The sequence below is a fragment of the Chelmon rostratus genome, chromosome 22 (assembly GCF_017976325.1).
Source record: "Chelmon rostratus isolate fCheRos1 chromosome 22, fCheRos1.pri, whole genome shotgun sequence".
NCBI classification, from domain to species: Eukaryota; Metazoa; Chordata; class Actinopteri; order Chaetodontiformes; family Chaetodontidae; genus Chelmon; species Chelmon rostratus.
In genome coordinates this window covers 16,586,297-16,604,875 of record NC_055679.1, presented here as the reverse complement: position 1 = coordinate 16,604,875, position 18,579 = coordinate 16,586,297, and the positions used below count along the sequence as shown (strand labels likewise).

The 18,579-nt window shown below is 42.6% G+C and overlaps 1 protein-coding gene across 1 annotated transcript; it reads right to left on the bottom strand.

Moving 5' to 3' along the window:
- Window positions 1–3,536: 3,536 nt before the first annotated feature.
- nup37 (nucleoporin 37) lies at window positions 3,537–18,496 on the bottom strand. The gene is made up of 10 exons (XM_041963888.1): window positions 18,371–18,496; window positions 16,950–17,147; window positions 16,743–16,864; window positions 11,862–11,934; window positions 11,526–11,620; window positions 5,847–5,937; window positions 4,851–5,032; window positions 4,688–4,738; window positions 3,819–3,912; window positions 3,537–3,728 (listed from the first exon to the last, which is right to left on the bottom strand). The coding sequence occupies exons 2-10, from the start codon at window positions 17,103–17,105 to the stop codon at window positions 3,615–3,617; spliced, it is 978 nt and encodes a 325-aa protein (XP_041819822.1). The 5' UTR covers window positions 17,106–17,147; window positions 18,371–18,496; the 3' UTR covers window positions 3,537–3,614.
- Window positions 18,497–18,579: the final 83 nt, after the last annotated feature.

Sequence of the window (18,579 nt, the reverse complement as noted above, 5' to 3'; positions counted from 1 at the left end):
TTACAGCTAACGAATCGTTTACTGATGATTTATACATCAGTTAGAAGCCATTAAAGGTACAGTTCAACATTTTGGGAAACATATCATCTCTACCTATCAGCACCTCTAGAGCTCACTGATCAATATGTCATACTTCTTATTATTAATTAATACAAAGAAATGTAAAAATTACAATTTCAAAAACATAATTTCTATTCATTATCAGGTTAAACAGCTGCAATACAAGGTGGACAACAGGGCAAAAGCATCAGGGCAAGACTGGGAAAAGCCCCAGATGTGTTTTCTTAAAGCTGCAACATCTGGAAGTCCAAATAACAAAAGGTCCATCTACAACCCCGATTCTAAAAAAGTTGGGACGAGAAATAAAACAGAATGTGATAATTTGTTAATCCTTTTTGATATAAACTCAACTAAAAACAGCGTATATTTAATGTTTGACCTCATCAGCTTCATTGATTTTTGTAAATATCTGCTTATTCTGAATCTGATGCAGCAACATGTTTCAAACAAGTTGGGACAAGAACAACAAAAGACTGGGAAAGATGTGGAACGCTCCAAAAACACCTGTTTGGATCATTCCACAGGTAAACAGGTTGATTGGTAACAGGTGATAGTATCATGATTGTGTATGAATCATCCTGGAAAGGATCAGTCGTTCACAAGCGAGGATGGAGCGAGGTTCAACACTTTGTGAACACATGATTGGATAAAGAGATTCATACCTGGACTCAGGGACGTTTGTTTGGAAATGATTGCATTTTGTTTTATTTACGTTTTACACGTCGTCCTGTCTGGGTCGGTTTTTGTTAGTAGGTCACGTAGTGAAATGGCTTCTTCGGAGCAGAGAGCTGCTTCAGAAACGTGTTGCAGCTCCTCTGGTTCAATCACATACGTTGTCTGGAATGGCCACGATCACCTCCGGCGGCCACACTGCACGTTGTGGACCTCGAGCGTGAGAAGTTCATGTGGTACATTCTGGCAGGGTCATCGGTCTGGGAGGCAAACAGGGACTGCATATAGGGCCCACAAAGATACTAGGATGAATAGCCACGGATTTGGGGAGGGGCCCATGCAGAATGCCGACAGACAGGATCCAGAATTTTGTGCTACGGCCCTGTCTGCTGGCCTAACAAGATCGCAACCTTTTAACCGCGGAGATCACCACTGACATACGGCAAAGGTGACGGCGATGGCTGGGACACGTGCTTTGAATGAGGCAGATAGCACTCGGGAGGTCTGAAGACCTGCAAGACCACTAACAACCAGGTCATGGATGGGTTTTTATTGTCCTCATTTGGAAAACTCCTTCAAAGGGTTCTCATAATAATCAAATAATTCAATATTTATCAGGGGACTTGTTCAGCAGCTCTTCTACAGGAGGTAAATCATCAAATGGTCCATTGGAGGGCTAAAAAGTCACAGTGTCATGCTGGAGGAGGAGAAACACTTTGCAGCCTTGACATTTTCTTTTTAAAGACTTGTGCCTGATTTACAAGGCATTAAGGAAATGGTTTATTAACCACTAACAAAGCCACTGCTTACTTTCGCCTTATTAGACAGTGATACCAACAATCATCCTGCAGCTGTCGCACAACGGTTCAGATGATGAACAAACTCCATTAAAAAGTAGCGATGGAGCACTTTTCAACTGACTCTCTTCTGCTCATCAAGGTCAACATAATCGCTTCATTCTGGGAAAGCACGGCACGACAAACCAGCCGTGAGATTAAATCAAACGCCGGCCTCAAAGAGCTCTAATCTCTTTCTTTGTTTCCCTTCATATCATGCTCCTCATTATTTTTGTTTGCTCTCTTTTTATTGAGCCCGGGCTTAAAGCTGGCAGAGCCGCAGAAGAATTATCAGAGGGGGAAGATTAGGAGAAAGTTGGTGAGGATTTTAAGGCGGCCTGATCCCTCTTTCATCCATTTCACAGTTTGTTATTAGTCGACACACCGCATGAGATCAGTCTGTTTGTGAGGCATAATGGCTTCATTCAGGTTACATCAAAGGTAACGCTGAGGCCCGGGGCAGTGACATCTAACGACGTGCTTCCAGGAAAGAGGTGAATTTGTAAGATCTCCAGCATGGATCATATGTTGAAGAAATCAGCTCGCAGACGAGGTGGAATTAGATCTTGATGCTGTTCTGCTCATCGGCCATCAGATGGTGTCCTTGAGTCGCTGGGATTTGCAAAGCCGCCGAGCTTCATGACTCATGTTTCAGAGGAAAGTGGCTCAGTTAGCGATTCCAGTGGCCTTCCAGTGAGCTTTTATACTCGCTGGAAAAGGTTCAGAGTGTGTACGGATGAAAATGGCAGCTTCTTGCGTCCGACATTGATGTCTCCCCCGTTGCACGCAGCTGCTCTTGCACCTACAGCAAACATAAAGAGCGGAGACCACATTGGACTTGTTCAAACAAAAGCATGGACCAGGAGAGCAGTAGCATGTTATGCTTTGCGGATGGCGGTTAACGCGTCCCGTCCAAGAAATATACAAGGTTGACGAACTGGTTTGAAAGAGTCGAGGTCTCCGCGGCCTCGGCTCACTCCAGCCTGTCGTGCAGAGGCATTGCTGTACAATGCAGCCAAGAGTTTTAGCTGAAATATACATTAATAAAGTACAATAAATGGCTCTGTTAGACGCCCCAGTATGAATGCATGAATTTTTCCATCGCTAGGCCTTTGAAGATCAAGTACATCTGAGGAAACAAGTGATCAGCTGTCACCTAGAACGATTCACGATCAAGTTAATTAAATGAGTGCCCTCGGCAGCTTAGCGAGCTTACGGCCGCATTGAAAACGGAGATGGTGGTTCTTCACACATGGCATTCCTGTGACAGCACAATGAGTCCTTGTTTTACCGGAGGCCATTGAGAGTTTCTGCCAAATGATCCCTCGTCTTCCATCTTCAGCCTGCACAGCGTCGATGATTATTCACCAAGGTAAGGTGATGTGCATCTCTTCCTCTCCCTGCCTCCTCACCAAACGCTTGTTTTGCATGTCATGGAGCTGGAGATGACCTGAAATGGCCCCAGACTCTCATGCTTCCCAAAGCTTTTCCTATGATTACTAACACTAAAACCTTACAACCAACCCCCCCCCCTCCTCTTGCTGGGTTTGTCCAACAGCGGGAACACGGCCAGACCTCCTAGTTTTTCCTCATCCAAACCTTCCTGTGGACTTTCTGCGCACCACAGCAGGTGGAACAGCCCATGCTAAGATATATTCTTAATGTGATTCAGAGTCTGCCATTGATAGTGAGAAAATGGATTAACAGTTAGAGAGAGAACACCTGTGGCACAGTGATCATTTTGACTGGTGAAGTGCAGAGTTGGCACTGATTCCCTGATGCATTCCTTCAAACTACAGCTCTCTTGGCAGGACATAACAGACAGCTGATGTAACTTACTCTTAAGAGAAAAGAAAAACGAGCTCTCTGTATCTGTAGCTGACCTGAAGGGGTAGTCAGAAATAAAAAAGAACAAAACTCAAGCGGGCAGCCAATTTCCATCAAATTTCTGACAAACTGGGATACTCAGAAACATTTTTATTATACGTTTACTAGAACAGAAATAGAAGACCTAGTTATCCATCATGGAAAGTGCTGTACAGATGTCTACATTTCAGTCATCCAAAAGCAAAGTTTCCTGTCGCCGCCAATCACACAGAGCGGGAGCGTCCGGTGCCAGCTGAGGCCGGATCCCACTGTGGCAGATCCGATCATCACCGGCTGTAACGACACCAGTATGTGATATGAGAGCGGAGCTGTGGAGAACATTAAGCAGATAATGAGCTGGACCGTGAGAGGCGGCTCACTGACCTGTGGGTGGCCAAGATGGTGGATGAGTAACTGACTGCAGATTTTTCCTGGACATCCGGTGGTGGCAAAGAGGTTTTCGTTGGCTCGAGACCACCTGAGGAGGAGAACATCCATTTAAATGTCATCACACAATTAAAGTAAATCAAAATTAGATTTTTTTTTTTGTACATTAAAGGGACAGTTACATGCTTTTCCTCTTACCTGTAGTGTCATTTGTCCATCTATATTATTTTGGTGCGAGTTCTGCAGGTATCAGCTGTAGAAACGTCTGCCTTCTCTCAAATGTAATGCAATTAGATGGGTTGTGTTGCTCAAAGTGCCAAAAAATACATACATACAATGTACCCACAACCCCCAGACCTCGTAGGAACTATTTTCTTTCTACCGAACTACACCATCCGAACGTTTATTTGCGTAGAAAGAAGCGTGCATCTACTACCTAGCCCTTGTCTGACATTGCTAGCTTGTGGAGATTAGTTTAAAGCTAGCTGATACTGCTAGTTAACCTTGCAGCTCAGCCGAGGAGGACGCCATTTATGTTTACATCCCACACGAGCCTGTCGTTCATGAGAAGATAAACGCTTCCCTCTGTGCAGCTGTTGGCGATGTTTTTTGTAGATGGATAAATAGCAGTACAGGTAAGATGGAACAAATGCATTTTTGAGTTTGTAGTGAACTGTTCTGTTAAAAAATTGCTGGAAATCAACACATATCAATGTGAAAATGTTTTATCTACATGCTTGCTAACTTAAGCTCCTTGAATTGGCAAGTTTCGGGTAATAAAATCCAGGTGAGAATCGGCTAAAAATGTTGAGTGAAAATTGGTGAAAACCAATAGTTAGTTATGAAGATGAATATACTCTCCTTACTTGAATAATCGTGCTTTATCTATGTGGGCTGGTCTTTTTTCCTGAGGGTAACTGCAAAGAATAAAAACAAGATTTAGGCACATCCCAGCCTGTCCTGCACCACCATCCACAATCAATCCATCAGGCAGCATCAGCAGCACATTACCCACACTGCCTCACTCACCTGGAGCGAGTTATGTCCCAGATGAGCCAGTCGTTGCCCGCCACAGCGCCGACTTTGATCGTGTTGGTGAGGCACCAGTCAGCTGACATGAGCGGTGACTGACCGCAGTCCAGGGACAGAATGGCCTGCTGGGTCACCAGGTCATAGAAGCGAATTGTTCCCTTCTTCTCTGCCACCATTAACTGGAGAGGACACACGGATCATTTCAACCAATGCCTGTAGTTTATGTCTTTATCATGTATTTACCTCTATCTTACTATTCATTCATTATTATTATTAACACCCACTTCTTCTCTGTCAGGATTATACAGTCTCCCAGCATGCAATGGTATAGAACGGCACTCCATCCACTGGCTAACACTTCAGTATGCTTCAGTTTGTCAACCGCTTGAACAGCATCTGAACATACTGCCCCCAACACCCTCCCAACAGACACGTCTTCTTTACGATTGGCCAGGTGAACTCTCAAGCCCCTAAAACGACACTATGACGGCCAAGAAAGGAATGACGGACAGTTTGCGCCATTACCACCGTTTGAAAAATTAGCCCTATATGGCAGCAGGCATTCACCCCCACCCATGAGCATGGCCATTTGGAACAGGTTTGCCTCCAGACATGGTCAGACTCGTTTGTTCTGAGCATATCTCAGCCTTTAGTATGAGCATCTACTCTGCAATGTTCCGTTATTGGATATTTCACAGCATAAATTGCATTTTATGGATGGACAGAGGCTTAATTGGGTTCCTTGGGAGCATGAGAGGGCAATTAAACAAGGCTTTTCAACCTTCCCACGTGTTCTGATAACTCATCTGGTACGGCCAAATCACCTGGCCCGTCATCTAATGGCCACTTGGCTTTAGACAAACACAAAGTATAGTTGCATTTTCCAGTTCACCTGACTTCACACCTGACTATGTGATTAATGTAGCTGCATGCCCACAACTAACTCAAGAGTTTGACCTCAGAATATGAGCAGCTGAAACAAACCCCTCCTACCTTGAAGACTTCCTCTGGGTGCCAGCACACACTGATGCCAGGAGAGTGAAGTCTGAAAGTGGAGCTTTCATTTCCAGCCAGGTCCCACACCCTGTTTTCAAGGGCAAGATAATAAAATACAACTGATGAAAGTGATGCCTTGGATAAACTAGCTTGCTTTAATTGTATTGGTACTAACATTAGGTTTGCAAAATTCAGGTTTTATAGGTGTAACTCTTTTATTCTAAAGTTAGAGTGCTGTGTGAGAGTTCTCGGGTTGTTGTGAAGGGGGTAGCAAACACAGGACTTTTAATCAGTTCTCATTAGTAATGTTACGGATTGATTCAACTTGATATGTGAACCGCTCTTGGCCTAAAATCCAAAACAAAATCCATTACCTCCTAATTAAGATGGGGTTTTAGAGCAGCTCCAAAAATAGCATTGGCATTTGAGGCGCCCCTCAGATGCTTACATAATATCTGAAAGAATTCACCTTCTCAAGGTTTCCTCCTTTGTGGTGCCCGACCAAACACAAACTGCTTCAGTTCGTTGTCCAGAGGGCCGATACGTAACACGCATGCAACCTTGACCCTAACAGATGAAGGGTCACAAGTTTATGCATGTCGAGATATTCTTCAAAAAGGTTTGTTCTTCCTCTGATACTTTTACTTTTTAGGCTCAACAGAAGATGTGACGATCTTTTATGGCACGCAATGTCAGCAACGACAGACGACACGTCTTCATCCAAGTTCATGTTTGCTCCTACTTTTGCTAACTCCCTTTGGTTGTGCGCAAGTGATGTACAGGGCTTTTCCAGGGAAAAAGGGCTGCTTTCTCAGATCTGGGCCTTGAGCTGCGACGACAGACAGACTTATGCCGAACTCCTCTTCCAGCAAAAACGCCAGCCTCACGTTACATTGAGCTATGATAGCAGGGGCGGGGGAGGCAGAGACATCACCCTCGCCTGAGTCGGCGTTACGCTCCACTCACATTACAGCAAATGTTTCGCTGTGGGCGGCCCGCTGCCATTCATTTTCTGTGGAATACAGCGAGGGCAGCAGAATGCACGTCAGTTGAGGAAGACCGGCGGAGAGAAGCTGAACAGCATCCGACTTTGTGCAAATCAAAACAGAGGGGTCCTGCAAGCAAACGCCAACCGAGAATCAAAGCTCGTGTGAGGATTATGAGCAAAGCTAAATAAAGATAAATAAGACCTATGATAGCAAAAGCAGCTGAGAAACACCACGGATGTAATGGATCACTTGGATGGAGAGAACTGCGGGTCCTGAGACCTGGATCTATGGTTAACCACATCTGAACGATCCCTGAACTAGACCAAAAGGTGGGGATGGGGGCGTGAGGGCGGGGGATGGGCGACTGCAAGTGTTTCTGGGAATATAAAACAAACGCTTGTGAAGCATGGGAAGGCGCTGACTGATGAGGTCATGCAGAAGACATCATCTAATAAAGCCCAAAAAGTAATTCCAAAGACCATCTAAATGTCAAGTGTGTTGTTGGAGAGATTGATGTCCTCAGTGGTGCGGTGTAGGGGAGGATATGCCCCGTCTCAGATGAAGACCTCAGTAAACACTCAACTTTTCCTGCCTCATCTCCCCTGCAGTAGGACAGAGCCCTGTCGAAACTCTGCGTTTCTTTCCTTTGCCCATGTGCAGACTCAGCCAGAGCCTCCACCGTGGAGCATGAGTGAGGCTGGGAAGAAAAAAAAATGAAAAAGAAAAAAACCCCCAGACCACACCAGATAAACAACAACTAAACCCTATTCTTTCAGACCACTAGCCAAGCAGAGCTCAATTGCACGCTACACCACCAACGGCCAAACTGTGGTCAACCACTCTGCCCTTCAAACGGAGAGCACCGGCTCCCCAAAAAAACATAACCTTTTCCAAACGAGGTGAAAGACATGAGACACGAAAACACGCGTGACCGCCTCTGATAAAACACAGTGTAATTGCATAACACTACATCAAGCAATAACACTTCGCTTCCATGTACAACAGAGTTGAAAAGGACATTTGAAGTCCTGTATTGTGTTATCTAAGTGAGAAAACAGCGTGGCCAGAGCGTTACGGTTTGTCAATGTTTCCCATAAGTGGAGGAAACGGGAAATGCCGTTAAAGCTGTGTGATCTGATTTATTGTAGAGAGCAGAGTAAATAATCGAATGTGACTCTCTGGAGGGGGAGAACTGGAAGAGTCGAATAATATAATCCCATCACAGCGCCTCGCAGGGTCGCCCTGGTTGAGGTGCACAATGTCTGCATCAGCATCTATTTCAGCAGGACCTGCTCAACATCTGATTTTGATTTAATTTTGACAGACCGACATTATCTGTTTTAAAAAATCTCATACTTCTGCTGTTATGTTAGCGCGTTATTGAAACCACTTGACCTGTTTACTGGGTTGGCTTGCCCCCCCCTACCACACACACACACACACGGGGGGTTCAGGGATCCCCTTCTTATACCTAATAAAGATAAATGTAAACAAATGAACAAACTTGCCTTATGGGATAGAACAGTGGTTCCCTACCAAGGGAACTTGTACCCCAGGGGATACATCTCTAGTTGCCAGAGGATACCGTGTGTGGAAAGACTGTTGAGTATCTCAAATAATTAAAGAAATAAAAAACAAAAACAGAAATTGATCTAATTTAAAGAGAAAAATACACATATTTGTGTTACGGATGGAAATAATCACGAGATTCTGAGCTTTAGTTCATATATTTATAGAATAACAAATAAGCTACCAGCTAGGCTAACTGCACATCACATTCCACTAGTTAGCATGTGAGCAGACACGCTAAAATAGAGAGCTGAAAGTAATGGATAGGTGGTTGAAATGGATTACTCAAAGTATATGGCTAAACAATCTAAAAAGACAAGGTTCAAAGTAATAGCTTAATGGCTACAATAGGTAACGCTAGCTAAAAGTGCTGGCAGAAATAGATAATGCTAGCTAAAAGTGCTGAATGAATGGTTGCAAAGGTAGGCTAAAATTAGCTAAATAGTTAGGCTAAATAGTTGAAATATTTAGTAATATTTAACAATAATGGGTAAATGGCTGAAATAGATACTGTTCACTGAAAACAATGGCTAACGGCTGACACAGACAACGCTAGCTAAAATTAATAGATAAACTGTTAAAATAGATAGCTAAAAGTAACGGTTAAAGGTTGAAATAAATAATGCTAGCTAAGAGTTATGGCTAACTGGTTGGGAAAGATTGCTAAAGGCAGCCTTCTGGATCGATCTAAAACAAATATGAGTTTGCTCATGGACGAATGACAGCCATGAAATTCAGCAGTGGCAGCAATGGCTAAATAATGGAAAAACATAGCTAAAATGATAAACACTTGAATTAGACAGCTAAAAGTAATGGATACATTGAACTGAAACGTTAGCGAAAAATGCAGCTCCTGCCACACCAACCTAAACATTGACAATTTAATTGTATGAAAAAAATTTATACAACTAATAGTGTTAAATAACACCCATCTTATAACTCATTCGTAATAATAAACTGAAACATGAAGGAGGATGATGAAGGGGTACTACAGCTCATCTGAGGGGGCTGTGGGGGTATATCAGGCTGGAAGCATGGATGAGTTATCAAGCTGTTGTAATTTGTTTGCCTTACACAACATAAGAGATTGAGAAAAGCAGACGGATTATCACTGAGAACAGAACAAAATGCTTTAAAGCATATACATAATGCAGCAGCAGCAGGTGTGCGCTATCCCGAGTTCATCTGCGAACTCAGTCAACCTCAAATCCCCTTCAGGACCTGCAGTTGCTCTTGTGATCTCTAGGTGGCACATTCCCCCACAGACTCACCCCACTCCATCCATACTGATAAAGTACCATGAGCTGTTGAGACTACATGAACCAAATGTAAACTCCCCTGAGGGAAGGGAGTCTGCTTCCCCACCTAGATGCTGCAGCGTCAGGTTGCATGCTGGCAACAGCAGACTTCCCACAACTGCAGGGGACGGTGATGACAAAGCTAAGCAAACTTATAGTAGAGGCACCGCTGCCAAACCTAACAGAGTGATGAAGAGGTCATGAGCCTATACATGCAGGCATACACCTCCCTCCCTCCCGGTTTCCTCCTCTCATATCGAGGCTCAGTTTGTGTGGGCTGACTGGAAGGTCCTCTCCTGTTAACTTGATCTATCCCTTGTTCCGCCTCTGTCTTCCTCCCGCGTCCCATATTTTCTCAACATGACAGAATTTAAATCTTTCAGCAGATGGAGCGCACTCCTGTTTTCTCTGGCCGGTCAGCGGAGGCACGGGAAGAGGAGAGTGGATGGGAGTGGGGGAGACTCGCTGTACTCGATGCGTTCTCAGACGACCTGATGTGGCAGGACGAGGAGCTGAGGAGGACATCCATCAAGCCCATGACTGTCAACGTGTTTTATAATGACAAGTTAACCACTTGTCAGGTCTAAGATAAACAGTGAAGAGAGACAGATTTGACACTGCTTTCAGATCAACCTTCAGCATATATTTACTGTTTCCAAGGGCTGGATAATAAACCAACTTTGTAGAATTTTTAACACTGTAATTCCTCACCACTCCCTCACACTATAGTACGGTCTTATCAATGAGGGAGGCAGTGGAAGTCTGTGGCTACCTGGCACTGGATGCTACCATCGTTTTGGTAAGGCTACATGGGTCCGTACCATTCTAACTTAGCTACGTGCTAAGTTAGAATGCTTTCAAATTAAAGTGTTTTGTTTTTCACTCATTCAAACTTGGTTTCACAGCCCTAACAGCAACAGCCAATGACATCTGACCAGACCTTCAAACCAAAAACCAAACCCGACATCTAGTCCAGCATCTTTAGGTATTCATACTTGAATTTATTCTAATACAAGCCAGTAACAACACAACAAAGATTTATGTTTTGAATCAGTGAATGGATTCAGAATTTAAGATGATAACAAACCAATTTTTATGTGTAAACTGAATATTTTGGGGTTTTGGACTGCTGTTCGGCCAGAAGAAGCCATTTAAGATGTCTTGTTGGACTCTGGGAAACTGGGATGCAAACTTTCCACTATTTTCTATCATTTTTCTTTCTCTCATTAATTAACTAAATAATAAGCAGATTAATAAATAATAAAAACAGTTGTTAGTTGCAGCCCTGGTCGTTACTTGCTTGTAATGTTTGGTTCAAATCTGATATCATCAATACAAATCTAAAGTCTTCATTTACTGTACATTAACACTACAAGAACAGGGCCCAGTACTGCACACAGGTTTGCATGTAGCAGGAGAACCAGCCTGGTGATGTAGAGGGGGTGTCCCTGAGGTGACCCTGGCTACTGACACACTTTTTCCCCTCCTCTAGCATTAATTGAAAGGGAAAATTTGGGGACCTTGTTATGGGTCCCCCTTTGAGAGGAAAATCTTTCTGCAGCTAATTGGATTTCCATATTTAACCAATTAGCTAGAAAAGCTAAAAGCAGCTCTGTGCTTACGCACGGTCACACCGGTGCATGTTGTGCTTAGCATCATGTTTCACTGTGGAAACACAGTCAGGACTTTCTGCACCATTAACAGAGAACAGAACTCAGAAATCAGAAGCTGGGAACACACACACAGACACACACGCACGCACACACACGCATGCGCGCTCACTCACACACACACACACACAAAAATAAAATAGTTTGGACCTGCAAGTGTGGTCATCACTGACGGAAGCAATTTGTTTCCCTTCTGTGGGCTCGAACACCAAATGGTTAACGTAGCTCGTGTGGCCCTCCATCACCTCGGCAACAGTACAGAAAAAACAACATGTAGGCAAAAACAGCAAACACACATCAATAAACTGTTAAATGAGTGTCTTCTAGCAAACTTGTGCTGAGTGCACTGGCTGCAGCTCTGCTTTGTGTGTGTGTACAGCTACATTTCCTCTATCACTAAGTACCAAATGTCAGTACTAAGTTAAGAGAGTTTGATGCCAACTGACAAGCGCAGTTCTGGCCAATGTGCTCCAGATGTTGCACTACCTTGACTTCATGCCTATCCTGAAGATCAGAAGTCAGCAGGCGTAGCTTTCTGTCAGCTGCAGCGGTGCAAAATCTGCAACGAGAGAGGAAGAGGAAAAGAAAGGGAGGATAGAAAAATAAACAAAGAGAGAACATCAAAACAGAGTCGGACTGCACAGGCCCAATGACAGACGACATCTCTCTCTGCATACTTGCCTGTAGCCGCCTAGATTGACACCTCTGGGTGAGGGTGCCAGTGTGTGTGGTAGAAACTTGGACAGCGATCAGTAGAATCGCTGCCAGGGAGATTCTAATTGCAAGCTAAGATAAACGGGGAGAAAAACAAGATTCCTCACGCCATTTACGCATGTCTCTGTTCAAAAACCTGTGCAGAGCCAGGCAGAGGACTTTCCCTCTAATCAGTCGTAGTATACACCAGTGCCTGCAATTATTCACACAATTACACTAACTCACTTATGACAAGAAAAACACACACACATCACCAGAATAAACAGACAGCGGTTCACACATTTGCAGTCGCAGGCGCAGATGGATTTGGCATGATGTCACTACAAACACCCTTAACGTGCTTCAGGGTATTACTGCTACAGTAGATTAGATTATATTAGGATAGGCCTTCTAACCCTACAAATTAGTGCTGTACTTTGGAGTAAAGCATGGAACACATTCTGGCTCTTTTTGCTTTTTTTACTTTAATGTCCAAGGCTTTTTTTTTCTTCTTCTTGCGTAATACAAGTCACTATTTAAAAGGGAGACTGAATTTTAGCTTTGTTGTTGTAGAGCAACAACGATTATTGTTTCAGTTTTTTCCAAAAACACCTTTTTTAAATCTTCCAGTGGAAGTTGCATTGATTTTTGTGATATTTTAATGTTTTGCTACACACGTTGCTATATTTAAAGGAGTAGTTCTGGGAAACATTCTTATTCACGAGAATACTGCTACCACTCTTACTAGCTACAGCCAGCGGCTAGTTAGCTTAGCATAAAGACAGAGCATCGTTGGCAGTTTCCCGTGTTTCCAAAGTTCAAAAACCTGTTTGCAAGCACCTCTAAAGCTCACATATTAACATCATATCTGGTTTGTTGGCATGTTGCAGTTTTTATGCAGAGTTATGTGGCGTAACTTTCTTGGTGAAGAATAGTCAGTCGCAGTGACGTCCTGGAGCCTCACCTGGTTGTTTGGCAACCTTACAGTGATGACAAGACCACAGGCGAACAGGCATACTTCCCAAAATACCAAAATATATCTTAGATAATAGAGATTCTTACTCCTACATTCCACCGGGCACGTAATGTCCAGGTTTCATCCACAACAAGTCCAATGGATCTGATTTCTGCCATTCTAAACAGTGCATGCAATTCCACTGGGTGTGTTTCGCCTCCGTTTCAGAAGCGTCACTCTATGCGCCATATCTATTTTTGACGTATGACGCGTCAATATGCTCTGATTAGATCGAGCCAGACAGGAAGTCAGACACTGGAACGGTGCAGAGAATCTGGTAAGTTTTCAAAATAAAACACCCTGTGCAGACTCACGATCGTACATCAACAACAAACACAAGCAAAACGATGAAAAAAGAAACCTTTAGCTGCGAAGCAAAGTAGAAGCACAAACATCGAGGAAAAATGACCCAATCAGCAAAATCCGAGCAGGTCAACAAAAAATCAATAAATCAATAAAAACTTAGAGACGCCCGGTGGAATCTCAGGGTTTGATTCCCAGTAGCTGCATCTTTAGCTTGGTTGGGTGTGTAAATGGGTGGGAAGCCGGTGAGGGTTCACTACACTTCACAACACTACTGACCCCTACTGGTTGCCTTTGCCCTCCTAGTGAAGACCATCACTGGCAGTTAAAAAGTCAGCAAAAATAAAGGCCATTTAAAAAAAAGCTACATAATTTCATAAAATGTTGTGTGTGGGGTTTTTTTATTTACTTCCAGTTGGACAGAAAGGAAAGTCCTTGCTCTTGTTCCACATCATTTTTTTCTAAAAACCAAAATACTTCCAAATAGCAGATGTCACATTTCTTTCTTTCCACAACAGCTCTTCTTTACTCCTTATTAGCTTTCTTTTTCCATTGTACGCTGAACAAATCTGCTCTGAGAATGATTGTGATTGGTCAGTTTCTGCCAGTAACCACAATGTAATGAAATAAGGCCGTTACTGTCAGATGGGGCAGACTGTTTGTTTTTGTGATCAGCCACAGCAAACTTCACCCTTTTTTATTCTCTAAGAAGCAGCATTAGAGAGGCATTAGCATGGCATTGAATTTACTGATGGATGTTGATGTCTGTCAGCAGGTTTGATGGTTTGTCTGGTGATACAACTTTAATCATATTCTATCTGTGGGGGTCCTGGGGGTTTAAAAACACAGACAGTGAGTAGCAGCATGCCTGGTTCGAGTCCAGCTGGAGAACTTTGTTTACTCCTAATCTCTCTTTTCCCTCATTTCCTGCCATCTCTTTACTGTCAACTCTCCACCTGTTTACCTTCAGCGTGTTATTCGCTGTATTGACTCAGTTGTTTGATATGTGCTTCTTTCTTATCGTGAAGACTGAGAAATCTGTGTATTTGGTGGAAGTCAGCCATTATGTGTGTGGTGTCTGGTCTTCGTAGGCTTCAGTAATCTTCACATCTTGCTGCGGTGGTGGATGGTGGCAGCGCTGCAGCTCGAGCCCCCTCTCCTCCCCTCGTCTCTCTGGGCCCCTGCTTGAGGCAAGCCCGTGAGAACGTTGTACTTTTCCTGGAAGGCACGGCTACGTGCAGATCGAAGGGAGGGATGGAACCTGAGTGGGTAGTCATCAGCGCAATAACATGTGCGCACGTCACAGGGCTGGCTCAAGGGCCCTGTGGAGTAAACCACAGAAGGCCAGGAATTATCGCTGCCTTTCCTTTTCAATTACAGAAAGCTTAAACACCTCTGGAGGGGCCGCCGGACCTTCCCATCAACCGCTCCAATTAGGAGGAAACTCTTGCTTTCTAACAATCTACAGTTAGGCTACTTCCCTCCTGTCCAAGGCCACCTGAAATAACTTGGCTCACATCCTGACAGCTGCAGTGTGACAGTGAGAGGCCGTTATGACTACTTTCACACAGCGCTGTGCTTTCTCTACAACTGCCTCTTGTTCTGGTCACTACAGGAGTGATTGTGAATAATCATCCTGTTGTGTTTAAAGACATAAATGTCAGGTTTCTGTTGTGGGAGTGAACTATGTCCTCCTAATCCTATTACAAAGGTCTGATGGTCTCTTACATAACAAGAAGCACTAGAGCTGCAGATGTCCCACCATGAACACCATCTTATATTAAAAACAGACAGTTATGCTAATAAGGCCATTACTTAAACTGACTGATGACATAGCAAATATGTCAGCACGCTACACATGACAGATGGGCGGCTTAGCTGGAAGAGAGGCATGTCCATCAAACTTAGCACTGAACCCCAAACTGATGTATGTGCATAGGAATAAATGGAGATTGCACTGGATAAAAGTATAAAATAAGATGCTAATGATTAGGCAGGCATTACTCTTGTGAAACAGATATTGTTATTTTGCTATCCTCCTTCATTGAAGAGGTTGCTAGTCAGAAGCCAAACCTCAAGTGCCCTTTTATTTAGATATTTTTATCATCCAATAGGACACTTCCAAGCATCTGCTTTGCACTAGCAACAATACAGACCAGCACACAAACTAACTAGAGGGGCACTCAGGCTGCTGATGAGGCAAAAATGATTTGTAAACAAACTGTGTTTACAGACAACAGTTTTCTGAAGTGTTTCTGAGCTCATGTATTAATCTCCTTTATACGATCAAGTGTTCACAAAGTGGTGAACCTCGCTCCATCCTCGCTGTGAACCACTGAGCCTTTCCAGGATGCTCCTTTCATACCCCATCATGATACTATCACCTGTTACCAATGAATGGACATGTGGAATGATCCAAACAGGTGTTTTTGGAGCGTTCCACAACTTTTCCAGTCTTTTGTTCCTCCTGTCCCAACATGTATGAAATGTGTTGCTGCATCAAATTCAGAATAAGCTGATATTTACAAAAATCAAGGAAGTTGATGAGGTCAAACATTAAATATATTGTCTTTGTACTGTTTTCAGTTGGACATATGTCAAAAAGGATTAACAAGTTGTCACACTGTTTTATTTATGTTTTACAAAGCAGCCCAACTTTTTTGAAATCAGATTTGCATTTACATTTCACTGTGTATATTTTATATTTTATTCTGCTTGTATATTTTATTCTGCTTGCACATTTCACTTCCATATTTTATTGTTTATTGTTTAGTATATTTTATTGCCTAAGTATATTTTCATTCTGTTATATTTTTAATTGCTTCACGAATATTTTTTTTTATTGCATGTTGGTTTATTTTATTTTATTGTAGTTATCTTAATTTTATTCACTCTTTCTAGTCTTATCTTTCTTACCATCTAACATGGGGGTTGCAATGAAAATTTCATTGACATGTGCAATGATAATAAAGACTCTTGAATCTTGTGTTTAATTCTACGGCTTTTAACTTTAAAGAAATTGATTTTGCACATCCTAGCTTGCTTTCCTCATTGTATACTAAAGGAGTATGGCTGTGGTTTGTCATTCAACGTGGACTAAACTTTGTTAAACATTTGTTATGAACAACCTTTGGGAGTATTTTAATTTTATCAAGCTTTAAAATGTTTTGTACAGTGTAACTAATTTGCATCTTTTTAATGTACCGTGCAATTTTGATGCGTAAAAAAACATATTGTTCAGCCTCAGTATGCAGCAAGGTGTTTCAAAATCTAATCAAGTCAAGACAGACAGATACTACCACGGTGGGAACATACCATCACCAGAGCAAATGATGTTGGACACAAAGTACCAGTACCTGATAGTGGGTATTCTATCCAACCGGGACTCAGGGCTCCATGCAAGCGCATCGACCCGTAATTCATGATGGAAAGCTCGAAGAACATTGAATTCAACTCCCTCAATCTCCATATCCTCCTCCTGTGGGAACAAGGACGTATTCAGAAAAGAACATACTGGGTGATACTGTAGGTAAAAGCAGGTCATGTGAAACAGCATCTCTAACCTGGAAAAGGCAGGTGCCCACTACCACATACTGGTTTCCACCATAGGCCAGCAGAGAGGCAGGACTACCAGAGCTGAAAGGACTGAATTCAACAACGTGAACATAGTCCTCACATGCCACTGTGTAACTGGGACTACGGCTCGAGTCCTCCTGCATGCTGTGGATCCTGGTAAAGCTGGCTTCAGATCAGGGTTTTCACTGTAATACATCAGAATGAGAAAAGAGAAAAGAACAGTTTGTCTAATGTTTGGTACAATCAAGAAAATGCTGTAAATCACTGTGAAAAGAACATCTGCTAAATAAATCAGATGACACTGCACAAAATGACTATATATGTCAAAGCAAAGCCATATCATTATACCAAGATATCCATTCCTTTAGTATCTCTGGCTGTATCAGGCCATTGGTTTTTGCAAGTTACATGCTTTTATTTGTCAGTTCATTAATTTGCTGGATTCCTTTCAGGTTATTTTAGTCATAAACAGTATCTCCCATAAGTACAATAAATCAATATCACATATCCATGGTAGGGAACTGTATCTGCCTTTAATAAGGACACAATCTTTACTGGAATAAAAATGTGAGGATTTAGATGAGATATTAACTACCAAACAAAAAAATAAACAACTTAAGTAAATCAATACCTTGAGTACTGGTGTTGATATATTCTCAAAACACAATCTGGCAAAATGCTGACTGCTTATCAGCTTCAACTGTCATAGATCAAATAGCTCCTCAGCCTCTGAGGAGCACAGCTATACAGGTAAATCAGCCAGCAAGGTTCAAGCTTCACAAGGTATACACTAGATTTTTGTCAGGCCGACAGGAGAGAACGTCAGACCAAAGCTCATTAATTTATCTGCTTGTTTTATATATCCTAGTTTGCACAGAGGCATGCTTAGCTAGTAGGGCATAATGTGGGTATTTTTACTAAAATATATCGGTCATACTTTAATTCGGCAAACATCAAACACACAAATCAGTGCTTTATTTGAGATATGTTTGACTCAAACATAGCTGGAGCTAAATTAGTTAAGTCCCACAATCAACAAACAGTGAAGATTTAAGTGCAGATGCCGAATTTAACACAAAAACTACTCGCGACTGGTTTAATATGCCTCACAAATTAATAGGCATACAGTTAAGACAGGTAGTGTTAAGTATCTAAATGAAGATGGTGTAAAATTGAGTGTAGAACAGCTCATGCCCGAGCTATTTTGGTGCGAGGTGAGCTAGCTATATTGTGTACGTCATTTTATGTGAGCTAACCTTACACCCACGGCAGTGTGTCACCTGGCGAAGAGCTACAACGTGCCTGCTAGCTGACTGTGCACAGCTAAGTTAGCTCGGAATTAGCCAAACTAAACTTTATATTGCCCGTTTTTACAATTTAACGCTCGGGCTGATAACTTGATAATTACCTTTTGGTTATGAGCGTCTGTTCCGATTCAGAATACAATACTGGCCGATTTATATTTCCACCCTATTTTCAAGAATTTCTTTAAATCAAATCATGCGCGCGTTTGAGAGGTTTCCAAGCTTTTTCCGGGTTCGTCATGGAATGTACCATGCAGTACAAATATCAAGGGGGATTTCGCGCTACGTAAATGAAACCATCTCAACCAATTGG